Raw genomic sequence first — 12108 nt, forward strand, 5'->3', positions numbered from 1 at the left:
TAAGCACCTTCTCAGGCTGTTTAGTGTGGAGTAAGGCAGTAGCTTCCAACCTTGACACTAGTCTGGGTCTGCCTGTGGGCCCAACCTCTACTCTATCCCGAAGTCATCGACTCATTTCAACACCGACATCACTCCCAGGGATGCTTGCGGACTTCAGCCCCAATCTTATCCCTATGGACCTGTGCACTCCATTCCAAGCCATAACACCATGGACATCTGCAGGCCCCAAATCTGACCTTATCCCTGGTGAGCCCCACAGGTCCTGCTCTGACCCTAATCTGCAGCCGTGGCCTTAACCTTGTTGTGACCTTCAGCCATGGCCACCAACTGACCACAGCCCCAACTGTAGGCCAGGGCCATAGACAAGCTTGAACCTTAACAGAAACTTACCCATAGAATACCATGTCCAGTACTGACCTTGACACTGATTGTGGGTGCTGGACGTCCAGCTAGTCCCAACCATAATACTCGACAGTGGCTAGTACTTGACTCCAAATCCAAACCTAGCCCAGGATCACCATTGGCCCTATCCCTAACCCACCCCCAGGGCCAACAATTGGTCCCAATCTTTGTTAATAACCAGCACCAACTCTAACCCCAGCCCTGCGTCATCAGCTGATTTTTCCCTAGCCCAGGGTCCCTATCTGGTCCCAATGCTCACCCTAGCATGGGGACTTCATCCTGTCCCAGCCATTTTCCTGAGTTGAGGCCCCCACCTGACCTCATCCCTAAACCTGATTTGGGGTCCCCATGCAGATCAAAACTGAACCCTAGGTCTTAGTTTCCAAGCATAATCCTGACCCCTCTCCACACTTTTCAATTCTAACAACCTGGGGCCCACATCTTCCTGGGTCTGCCATCTGGCCATGTTGTATCTCTGTCCCTCATCTGCAATCTGTCCCCAATTCTGAGCCGAGTTTGGGGTCCCCTTTTACTAAATACTAAACCTAGTATGTTGTCCCAACATGCCAGGAGCCTCCAATTAAGGCCCACATCTGTGCCCAACCCCAACCTTAGCTCAGGGCCAGCAATGCACCTCAAATCTAAACAAATGTGGATTTTTTAAAATAATTTTTATTTTTTCATGGGAAAATGGGCTTTTTTTATAAATCAGAAATGTTAATGAACAATTGTCCATATTTGAAAATGTTCATGGACTTATTCACAACGTTGTCATTATTTAAACATTTGTAGTATATATTTTGTTCTATATCTCTCTTTGATGTTGTTTGTTAGCTTTTTAGAGTATAATTTTTGGAATCATGTTTTCATATTTTTGGTAACTTACTTTTATATCTTTTTTGCCTGTTCTTTTTATTTTCTTCTCCCTCCCTTTCCTTTTTTTCCATTATTTTTCTTGTCATTAAAAAGAAATTAGTTAAAAAAACTTACTGGAAAATGAAAGGAGAAATGAAAAAAAAGATGAAAAAAGATAACAAGAAAAAACCCAGAAAATAATAAATGGAAAGTAAAATACCAAGCAACTTAAATTATGTTCACAAAATTTAATTAAAAGGGTAGAAAAAAATTGCAAAACCAAGTTTGAAATCTCAGTTTTTCATGAAATTGTTTAAATTTTTTACTAGCTCCATTCATAATACTTTTCAAACTAATTAGCTTTTCCGTTGATTGCGTTTACATGGGTTCATAACATTTAAATACAGTATTAAACAAATATTTAATATTGTATATTGGTTATGTCCTGCCTTTGTTATGCATGAGTGGTGCTGTGAAAGGTGAAGGCAATATCGTACTGAAGACAAAGTATGCATTGCTGTATCCACTGGTCTACTCTGTTCTCACAAGTTTCTTCTGTCAGTGTAACATCTGAGAAAGAGATCAGTCAGATGAGGCATCCTGCGGTACAATTTATTCTTGTCTGTGTATTTATTTGTTCCTCAGAGACTTGCTCCCTCAGCTGAAGGAGGAGATATCAATAATGATTCAGAACACCTTTAATTTTGGGCAGAAACAGTCCATTCATCTATTTCAAATGCTGATGGAGTGTATGGCGCACAGAGAATCTGTGAGTATGATGGATTGTTGGTTTTGTATTACGATCTCTTTCATTTGCTATACAAGTATGATCTTTTTGGTTGATTATGAAATATATTGGCCTGGGCACAGAAGCTATTGTAATAATGTTATCTCTGATATAAATATAGCAGGCCAAAGTTTGTCGTCAATTACCTCTGTTCAGTCTGATTTGTGTTAATGAAGGTTTCATAAGTTGTTTGTCTTCCAGATGGACTTTTCCCATCCCTTTTATGAGACCCAGGTGTTTCAACACAATTAGTCCAGTGCCCTTAGGCTGGGAAGTAGCTAATTCTGGCAAAGGCAGGCTGATTGAACTGGGCTGGCTAGCAGACCCAGGTCTCCTGGCCCTGAAAGGGGCAGGCTACCCTGTTACACATTTCCCTCCCTCTCTCCCTAAAGCTTTGCTTGGCCCCAGGGCAAGTTCTACCATTTATAGCCATACGTCAAGCTTGGACAGGCTGTTTTCCTGGCTGCCAACTCTCCTACTCTTCTCTTAGCTGGCTAACATCTGAGATCAATTGGTCTTTTTCCCAGCACACTTTCTCCATGTTGGAGATTTGGGGACCAAATCTTCCATGTCACATTCCAGCATCATTACTTGTAATTCCAAGCACTGTTTCCCCTCAGCTAGCTCCTTTTTCTCTTTCAGAGCCTGCTGTGTGGCTTTCTCCAAGGCAGCCAGTTCCACACAGTGGTTCTCCTTCCCAGGTCAGCTCCTGCTTTATGGCTTGTGCCACAGCACTAACATAGGAAGAGTGTCTCTCTTCCAGGTCTCTTTTTAATTGATCCCTTTTCAGGAGCATCTCCTGCAACTTCTTCCACTTCCAACTTCCTCCACTATCTCTGCCATATCAGGCACTACCATGACTTCAGAGTCTGTTGCTTCTCCAGCCTCTGTAGTTGCCCCCATTATTATCACAGTATTTCTCTGTGTTCTCAGCCCTGCACTTTTTCTCCAGAACTTGTACCTGCTGGTGAAGGGCAAAAACTTGGTTCTCCAGATTCCTCTTTGCCTGCCCCTCCTGGGTCAGCTGCTTTTCCAAGCGATTCCTTTCTGCTTCTATCTGCCTTAACTGGGTCTTGAGGCTCAGCCTCTGCAGCTTTTACTCCTGCTCCCTATTCCTAGGCCCCTAATTGTCCCCTTGGTACAATCCTTCTTTCCACAGTTCAAGTACTAAGTGGGACAGAGCTTTTTAATATCTTCTGTCTCCCCACAGGAAAAACATATCACCACCCTCTTCCCTGTGCTCCACTTTTCCACATCTGAAGCACACCAGAGCATTTGTCCCAGGCTGGTGCTGGGGTATTTCCAGCCACTGTTGCTTTTGTTGGCCCTCCCACAACTGCAAGAGGATTGTCTGTGTCTGCTTGTGATTTGTCACCAGCAGGTGGAGGATGTCTTCCACTCCTTTCCCTATCGCTAAAAGGAGTTCAGCATACCCCTCCATACCCTAGTTTGGCAAGGTAGATGTTCCCCAGCCAAAGAAGGTGTCTGTATCTCTCTGCCCCATAATTCTTCCTTGATTGGAGGGGGTGTCATGATGGGAGGGGGTGTCAAGTTGTCATAGGCCATGACTGCCCTATAGCACCTATGATTCTGAGAATGGCGTCACAGGCACTCCCTGTCTCAATTTCCCCTCACCAGGTTTTTTTAAATTTTTGTCTCTTCTGGGGATTCACATGGCTAACCTCTCCTGCTGCATTACCCTCAGAGTTCAATTCCCACATGGGGTAACAAACAAACAAGAGGTTCTTCTACCCTGCTTGGGCTTCTCTTCAGCCCACCCTCTGGGCTTCTGGCTACCTGTAAGGGTATGTCTACACTGCAGTTAGACACCCACGCCTGGCCCATGCCAGCTGACTCGGTCTTGGGGGTGCTTAATTTTGGTGTAGACACTTTGGGTAGAGCCCAAGCTCTGGGATCCTGCGAGGGGGAATAGTCCCAGAGCTTGGGCTTCAGCTCAAACCCAAACATCTACACCACAATTAAACAACCCCTTAGCCTGAGCCCTGTGAGCCCGAGTCAGCTGGCATGGGCCAGCTGTGGGTTTTTAATTGCAATGTAGATGTACCCTAAGTGTCTCTTCTCTGGGAGAAAGTGCTGACTCCCAGGCTGCTTCCCTGGAGTCCTTCCAGACCCTACTTCAGGGCTTTCCACATAAGCTCAACTTATTCCCTGTGGTTCCTCTCCCAAACTGAGTTTTCTCAGCCCTTTTATGAGGCCCACGTGCTTCAGGCTGTCACTTGACCCCATTTAGTTCAACCGCCTTATGTTAGAAGGCAGCTGACTCTGGGGCAAGAGGGGCTGATTGAAGAGGGCTGGCTAGCCCCAGGGACTCTTGGCTCCTAAAGGGGCAGGCCACCCTATTACAGGGTTTCAAGATCTTCCACTGTGTGAGAAGTAAGTATGTGGGTGTCATTGTACGAATCTTAATGTCTCAGCCTTCAAGGTCAGCCAAAAAGAGAGAGATTCAGTGTTACAGGATTAGAAATATGATGATTTGCATGTTGATTTCCTTGCATTAAGAGTCTATGTGTATGTCTACACTGTAATTAGATACCTGCCTCTGGCCCGTGACAGCTGACTCAGGCTTGTGGGGCTAGGGCTAAGGAGCTGTTTAATAGACGTTAGGGCTCAGGCTGCAGCCTGGGCTCTGGGACTCTCCCCCCTTGTAGGGTCATATAGTCCGAGCTCCAGCCCGAGCCCGAACTAGGGTTGCCAACTTTCTAATTGCACAAAACCGAACACCCATCCTCACCCCAACCCCGAGGCCCCGCCCCCGCTCACTACATTCTCCCTCCCTTGCTGGCTTGCTCTCCCCCACCCTCACTCACTTTCACTGGGCTGGGGCAGGGGGTTGGGGTGTGGGAGGGGGTGCGGGCTTTGGGGTGGAGCTGGGGTTTGGGGAGCAGGAGGGGGGTCCGGGCTGGAGGGTGGGGCAGAGGGATTTGGAGTGCAGGTGGGGGGGACTGCAGGTTGAGGCAGGGGATTGGGGTGCAGGAGGGGGTGAGGGCTCTGGGATGGGGCTGGGGATGAGGGGTTCAGGGTGTGGGAGGGGGGTCTGGGCTGGGACAGGGGGTGGGGGTGCTGGAGGGGGTCTGGGCTCTAGGCTGAGGGTGCGGGCTCTGGGGTGGGGCTGGGGATGAGGGGTTTGGGGTTGGGGCTCAGGGTTGGAACATGGGATTACCTCGGGTGGCTCCTGGTCAGTGGCACAGCGAGGCTAAAACAGGCTCCCTGCCTGTCCTGACTCCAGTGCTGTGCCCAGGAAGCGGCCAGCAGGTCTGGCGCCTAGTGGGAGCAGGAGGCTCTGCAGGCTGCTCTCATCCGCAGGCACCTCCCCTCCATACACTAGTTTGGCAAGGAACTAGCCAATGGGAGTGTGGAGCCAGTGCTCGGAGTGGGGGCAATGCATGGAGCCCCTTGGCCCCCCTGACAAGGAGCTTGACCTGCTGGCCGCTTCGGGGCGCAGTGCAGTGCCAGGACAGGTAGGGACTAGCCTGCCTTAGCTGTGCAGCACCGCCGTGGTTGCCGGCGCTGCAGGGGCAGTGTGCGGAGCCTCCTAGCTGCCCCTATACATAGGAGCTGGAGGGGGGACATGCTACTGCTTCCGGGAGCCACGTGGAACCCCGGCATGCGTGGAGCAGGGCAAGCCCCTGACCTCGCTCCCCGGCTGGAGCTCAAGGGCCAGATTAAAATGTCTGAAGGGTTGGATGTGACCCCCGGGCCGTAGTTTGCCCACCTCTGCCCTAGCCTGAACGTCTATACCGCAAATAAACAGCCCTGTGAGCCCGAGTCAGCTGGCATAGGCCAGCCGCGGATTTTTAATTGCTATGTAGACATACCCTAATGGTACATTTTCACTGCGGTGCACAAGGAGATACATTCATGTATAGATCGCTTTGTTAATATTGCTGAGAGCTGTGAAACTTATTTCACTGGACACTAGGTCAAGAACGAACACCCAATGTTTCCCTGGAAGGGCTTGTCCACCTTCCCCCCGAATAACATCCTTTTCAACACTGACAGATAACCATATTTGATGCAGAGTCAGAGGAGCAGCAGGACATTGATTTGGCAATCCTGACAGCACTCCTGAAAGGTACTTATCTAACAATATTTCCTATGACCTACAGATTCATTGACATGCCTTTTCAAAGAAAGGAAGGAAAAGAAGCTAATGCATGAAAGTTAATGGAGCCTTTTCTTGTTTTCTAGGTACAAATATGTCTGCATCAGATCAGCTAAATTTGGCCTTGGCATGGAATAGACGGGACATTGCCAAGAAACATATATTGGTTTGTGGACAAGACTGGAAGGTACTTTTCAGTTTTATTTTCCAGCATGTGTTTGTTTTTTACAGAGAAGCTTTTTAATTCTCTTTGTGTTTTCACCTTTGCTTTGCATCTGACAGACTCTGTCTGATGAGCTACTTGGAGTTTGAGTTCACATACCTGTCTGGTGGTGTAAGCATAGTTAGTATTTGGAAATGCAAAGTTTTCCTAGGGGGCATTCAACATGGAATGCTCAAACTAAGTTTTGTTCCTAACTTCTGTTGGAGGACTTGAAGCTGGGGTAAGCAGGCACGAGCCCCCCTTGCCATGCTGCAGAGGGTGACACCATTAACATTATGATTCTGTAGATTTTTACATATCAAGTGACATGTCTCTTACCCTTCTATCACTAATTTATGGAATGAGATTTCACTACATTATGCTCCCAGACTATTGTGTGTTCCTCATTTTCTGGGTCCCTGACTAGAGACCTTGGAGTCTGCTTTGCAGAAGTGCTGAGCACTTAGAACTGCAGTTGAAGTCAATGAGAGCTATGCTTTGAACATATGAAGTGCTAGGCATAGATTCATAAAGGGACTTAGGCATTCAGTATTGCAACATTCAGCATTGCAATTCCTAACTTTTACTTGTCTGGAAAATCACTGCAATCCATAAAGCCTGAATTAGGCCCCCAAGCTCCTTATACAATGAATGGGGACAGATAGGTGCCTAAGAATGGAATCCACAAAAGTTAGAATGATAGGTGGCTCCCTGCCTAAACTAACCAATAGGAGATGCCAATTATATGGGTGTGTCCTAAACCCCACCTCTCTCTTGGACTTAGGTGCCTATCTCTGTTTGGACTCCACAGTTGGGAGTCCTCTCCTGGAGTCAGGTGCTTAAGCCATTTTTTGAAAGAAGCACTGTTGATGAAGTAGATGATGGTGCTGCCTCCCTTATACCTTCAGTGGTTATAGCATTCCTCCAGGATGTGGGAGAGCCTAGTTCAGTTCCTCTCCCTCCCCCTGACAGATAGGGAGAAGGGATTTGAATATGGGTCATCCACCTCTTAGGAGAGTGCCCTAATTACTGGGTTATAGGATATTCTGGGGTAGGTCTGTCTCTCAGTCTCTCCTGTTGAAGCTGTTCTACTTTGGAACATATTTACATAGTCCTTTGGGCCGAGCGAGAGCCAGCGTGTGAATGATTGGTGAACAAGTGTATATTAGGAAGAAGAAAAAAAGTGAAAACTGGGCTGGTAAGAGAAGAAGGGATTTTTAAATTGAGACTGTGGAAACTTTTTGGCTTTTGTTTGTTGTTGTTCATACCTATTTAAGTACAGTCATTAATTAACATTTTGAGTGAAGGAAACCTTTGTTAAATATTGAATATCTGCACCGCTTCAGTTAAAGCCTTAAGAGTTCACAATAAATAACTCTTAATACCCTCACTTGTTCTCCAGTAAAAACAGAGTGCTTGTCTGCACTTGAAATACTACAGTGGCATAGCTGCATTGCTGTTGCATTCTCCCATCAGCATAGGCAACCTTCCTCCCTGAGGGGGAGTAACTAGGTCAATGGAAGAATTCTTCTGTTGATCTAGTGCTGTCTATACTGGGGGGTAAGTCATCTTAACTACTCTGTACAAGGTGTATGGACTTTTCAGTAATTAATTTTCTAGTATAACATATGACCTTCCCGGGCCTGGTCTTCATCCCTGATATTTCAAAGTTAAAAAACAAGCAGAAAAAAAACCTTCAAGAACAGCAACGTTTTCATTATACACCATAAAGAAGCAAAAGACAGGCACAAGACCATTTTTAAAAATATCCTGTGCTGGTGACCTTTAAAAGCCACGTTTTTAATTAGTGGGGCCCAAACTTAATACACAGCTGGGAGGGTCTACATTTTTGTGCAGTTATCCTGACTACTGCGTATTCAAATTGCCAGGTATGTAGGCAGCAATTTCCAAATGATTTGTGTAAACTTTCATAGTATTTGTATGTACAAGTGAAAGTGCACACTTATGCATGGATTCGCTTTTAAAAACGTTTTCCTAAAAGTTCAATAGGTAATGATTATAATCAGCTGTTACTACATTTCTGCATAAATGTCAGCTCAGCATCAAATAGATTGTACAACAGACTGTGAAATATTTCTGAAACCAAAGTAATTTAATAACATTACGCAAACTTTGTACAGCCATAATTTGACAATGTTTTTTAATGCATACTATACATCTGTTAATATTACAGGATATTACATCCACAAAATATAAACCTGCACATTGGAAGAAGTATTTGTGTGTGCACAATAGGTATTGGCTATTTCCCAGTTTGCACACCAAAACATGCATTTTGCACACATAGTTGCCTATTTGTATGGATGTATGCACGCAGGCATATTTTGTAGAAGCAAAGTAGATATTTTTGAAATCAAGGCCTTCCATAGGCCCAATTCCTTAGCTGCTGTGCATATGGAAATTCTGTTGAGATAAATGAAAGTCCTATGCTTGGAGCACTTTCGGAATTGAGTCCTCCATTTTAATGTAGATACTGTTCTGTGTTACACAGGTTTTTTTTTTTTACCATCTTCAAATATAATTTTCAGAAAGTTTATCTTATATATTCTTTCTCTTTTTTAATATAGCCTTTCTTTAAATACCTTGGTCTCATATAGTTCCTCTGTTTTTTGTTAAGTGGCAAATCAGAAAGTCTTTTCATTATGACAGATTAAATGCTGAAGCTGAAATGATTTAAAAACAAGGCCAATAGGAGATGCACTGTCTAGTGCAATGGTTGTAAAGGCAAATTTGAAGAAGTCTTTGTTAAGGTTTGGTTTGTGCAGAATAATTTTCCCCACTGGATTTTTACATAGGTGCATTTTCTAACAAATTTTTATTTTCTACAGTACACATGAAATACAGGGACAAAGCATGAAGATAAATAGATCCTTAACTCTTGTTCGGGGTTTGTTTTATTTAATCCAGAATGATTTTTTTCCCCATTTTCTTTTTTTCCTCCCCTTCTCCCTCGCCCTTTGAAGGTTGGCTCCCTGGAACAGGCAATGCTGGATGCTTTAGTGATGGACCGGGTGGACTTTGTAAAGTTGTTAATAGAGCATGGAGTGAATCTGCACCGTTTCCTTACTATATCCCGACTGGAAGAACTCTACAATACAGTGAGTACCTGAAACCCCATTGCAAAGTAGCTTCTGACTAGATAGCTAGGTATTGGATGGACAGACAGACAGACTAGACAAAAATGGCAGAATTGGAAGGCCTGATTCCCTGTTGATTTGTAGCTTATGTAGTCACACCAGTGTAAAGTGGTTGTAAATTCTACCATTTATATTGCAATCTGTGGAGCATAGTGTTTTATACCCTCGTTGCACTGGTGTAAATGTCTGAACAAGGACAACCAAACAGGCTCACGGTTCCTGAGCTGTTCAAAAGAAGTGGCTGTTTTTATTAACTGAGGCTATGTCTACACTACACAGCTTTTAGTGACAGTGCTGTGTCACTACACCTGTGCTGCGAAAAGTCATGCAGCGTAGCCACTGTTTGTCAGCTCTCCTGCTGACAAGAAACTTCCACCCCAAACAAGTGGCGTTTGTGTTGCCGGCAGGAGAGCGCTTGTTGAGGCAAAGCTTTTGTCTTTTGTGTGTGTGTGTGTGTGTGTGTGTGTTTGTGGGGTTAATACCTCTGAAAGACAAAAGTTTTGTCATTCAATTGCCAGTGTAGACATAGCCAGATACTGAATTCGGAAGCACAACCTTCTTGAAAATTTAGCTCATAGGACCTGGCTCTCTGCTGCCCTGCACTTTGCATAGCCAGTTACCTCCAGGCAAAGTGAGTATATAAAGCTGCCAAATCAGACTGTAAGGTGCAAGTGGCTACAGAAGGTGCAAGAATGTATATATCACTGATGCATGTCTCCTCTCCTGCAGCACTGTCATCTTGCAATAGGAGGCCAATAAAAATGTTTAAAGTAGTGTCTCACCTAATTAATAACAACTGATGTAGCGCTTTCTAGGCCAAGACTATTTTTTGCAACTACCATAGGGAGTTTTTTTTTGCAACTACCAAATGGATGGCTCTGGCAAGAAGCTGGCCCACTTGAAATAAATTTTCATTTGTATTTGAAATCCTAAAAATATAGCCCTCAGTTTTCTATTTTGAAAATGTTCATTTACTGCACTAGTTTCAGCAGGGCAGCCTGTTATACTTCTCCTGTCAACGCTAATAAAATTGGTCACAAATCTGGGAAGCTGTGGGTTTTACTGAATTATATTGCAATCTATGGGCCATATTGTGACCTCCTTATTTACACTGAATAGTATGTTACTCCTGGAGTACTCCCATTGAAATCAATGAGAGTACTCTTAGAGTAAGGTACTACTTAAGATGAGTAAGTGAATTACAATATAGCCCAAAGGATTGATCTTTAGATGTCCCCATTACCCTTGAAGAGTAATTTCAGAGCCCTTTTTGCAGTGACCAAACTCCACTCTCTGCCTGAGGGCAAAGCCCATTTCTCCATCTTGGACTCATGGGAATGAAAGAGGGGAAGTGAAAAACCTCCAGCCACACAATGCATGTCTTGAGTGAGAACATTGCTTTGAGGACCCTGCTCCTGCTTCAGTTCTCTATGGGTTGATGCAGCTCTATGACTGTAAAGTCTGTACCCTCAGGTACAGGGCAAAAAGAGAGACAGAATGTTTAAAGGTTCTACTCAGGAATGGGAAGTGATGGGTACTCCAAAGCCCTTTCCACACTGTGTCTGCATGGTAAAATCTATTGTAACTTGTTTTCATTCATGTGTGAATAAAAGGTACCCAACACATTTAACAAAGAAAAACAAAATACAGCACATTTTCAATGTTACAAAAGTACTGTTGCTTGAGCTGATCAAAAATGGTGAACATGCCTGAAAAAAATTATTTGTTCCAATTTTTCCATAGAAAAAAAGGAATGGGGGAGAAAGATCCCCCACCAATAAAATCTGAATGGAAAAAAATTGAATGTAAAAATATTATCAAAAAAAATCAAGAAATTGAGAACAAATTACATTTTTCATTGTTGAAGAAAGGCCATTGTTCCTCAGAAAGTTTTAAATGCAATATTTTGATCAGCTGTAATTATGATGTTAAGATTTTGAGGCAGGGGATAATTGGTTCTATGTAGCAACCTTTCACTTCTGGACAGCTTGTTTCAAACTGAATTTCATGAGAAATGAATTTAGATTTTAACCTGGGCTGGTGTACGTTCCGCACATTCAAAATTGTCATACAGTTTAGCAAAGGAGACAATTAGTCTCTTCTTAGGAGAGGCCCAGGACTGTGATAATAGTATGTTGGTTGCAGATTTGGATTGAAGGCCATTTGTAGAACTGCAGGAAGCTTGAATAACTACTGATTATCCTGTGGAGATCTCAACATTTTTCTTGCACAGATTTTGAAATTAATGCATAAACATGCACATTTGTTTAATTTCTTTTTCTTTTGATTAACATTACAGAAACAAGGACCAACAAATCTACTTTTGCATCATCTTGTTCGAGATGTAAAACAGGTAATCTAAATCTGAAAGTCTGGGAATATAAGAATGTAACTTAATATACCAGGATCTAGTGACACCAATTGCGATCAGATAGTATTGTAGAAAGTTTAGAATTAGAAATGACGGTTTCATGTCTATTTTTATATCTACTGAATGAATTGTCTCTAGCCCATTTATTCCCCAAAGCTATGGAATGCTCTCCAGCGTTCTGTACCTTAATGTTTTGGCTTACACTCACAA

At 43.8% G+C, this 12108-nt stretch overlaps 1 protein-coding gene across 1 annotated transcript in view; it reads left to right on the forward strand.

Annotated features, from left to right (window-relative positions):
- TRPM6 (transient receptor potential cation channel subfamily M member 6) overlaps positions 1 to 12108 on the forward strand; it is a 146598-nt gene that overhangs the window by 68375 nt on the left and 66115 nt on the right. Inside the window, exons 9-13 of the mRNA XM_074953237.1 lie at positions 1903 to 2026; positions 6065 to 6137; positions 6254 to 6354; positions 9354 to 9488; positions 11827 to 11880. Of these exons, the coding sequence (XP_074809338.1) occupies positions 1903 to 2026; positions 6065 to 6137; positions 6254 to 6354; positions 9354 to 9488; positions 11827 to 11880 (487 nt within the window). The remainder of the gene's footprint in view (positions 1 to 1902; positions 2027 to 6064; positions 6138 to 6253; positions 6355 to 9353; positions 9489 to 11826; positions 11881 to 12108) is intronic.

This window comes from Natator depressus, chromosome 5, assembly GCF_965152275.1.
Source record: "Natator depressus isolate rNatDep1 chromosome 5, rNatDep2.hap1, whole genome shotgun sequence".
NCBI lineage: Eukaryota > Metazoa > Chordata > Testudines > Cheloniidae > Natator > Natator depressus.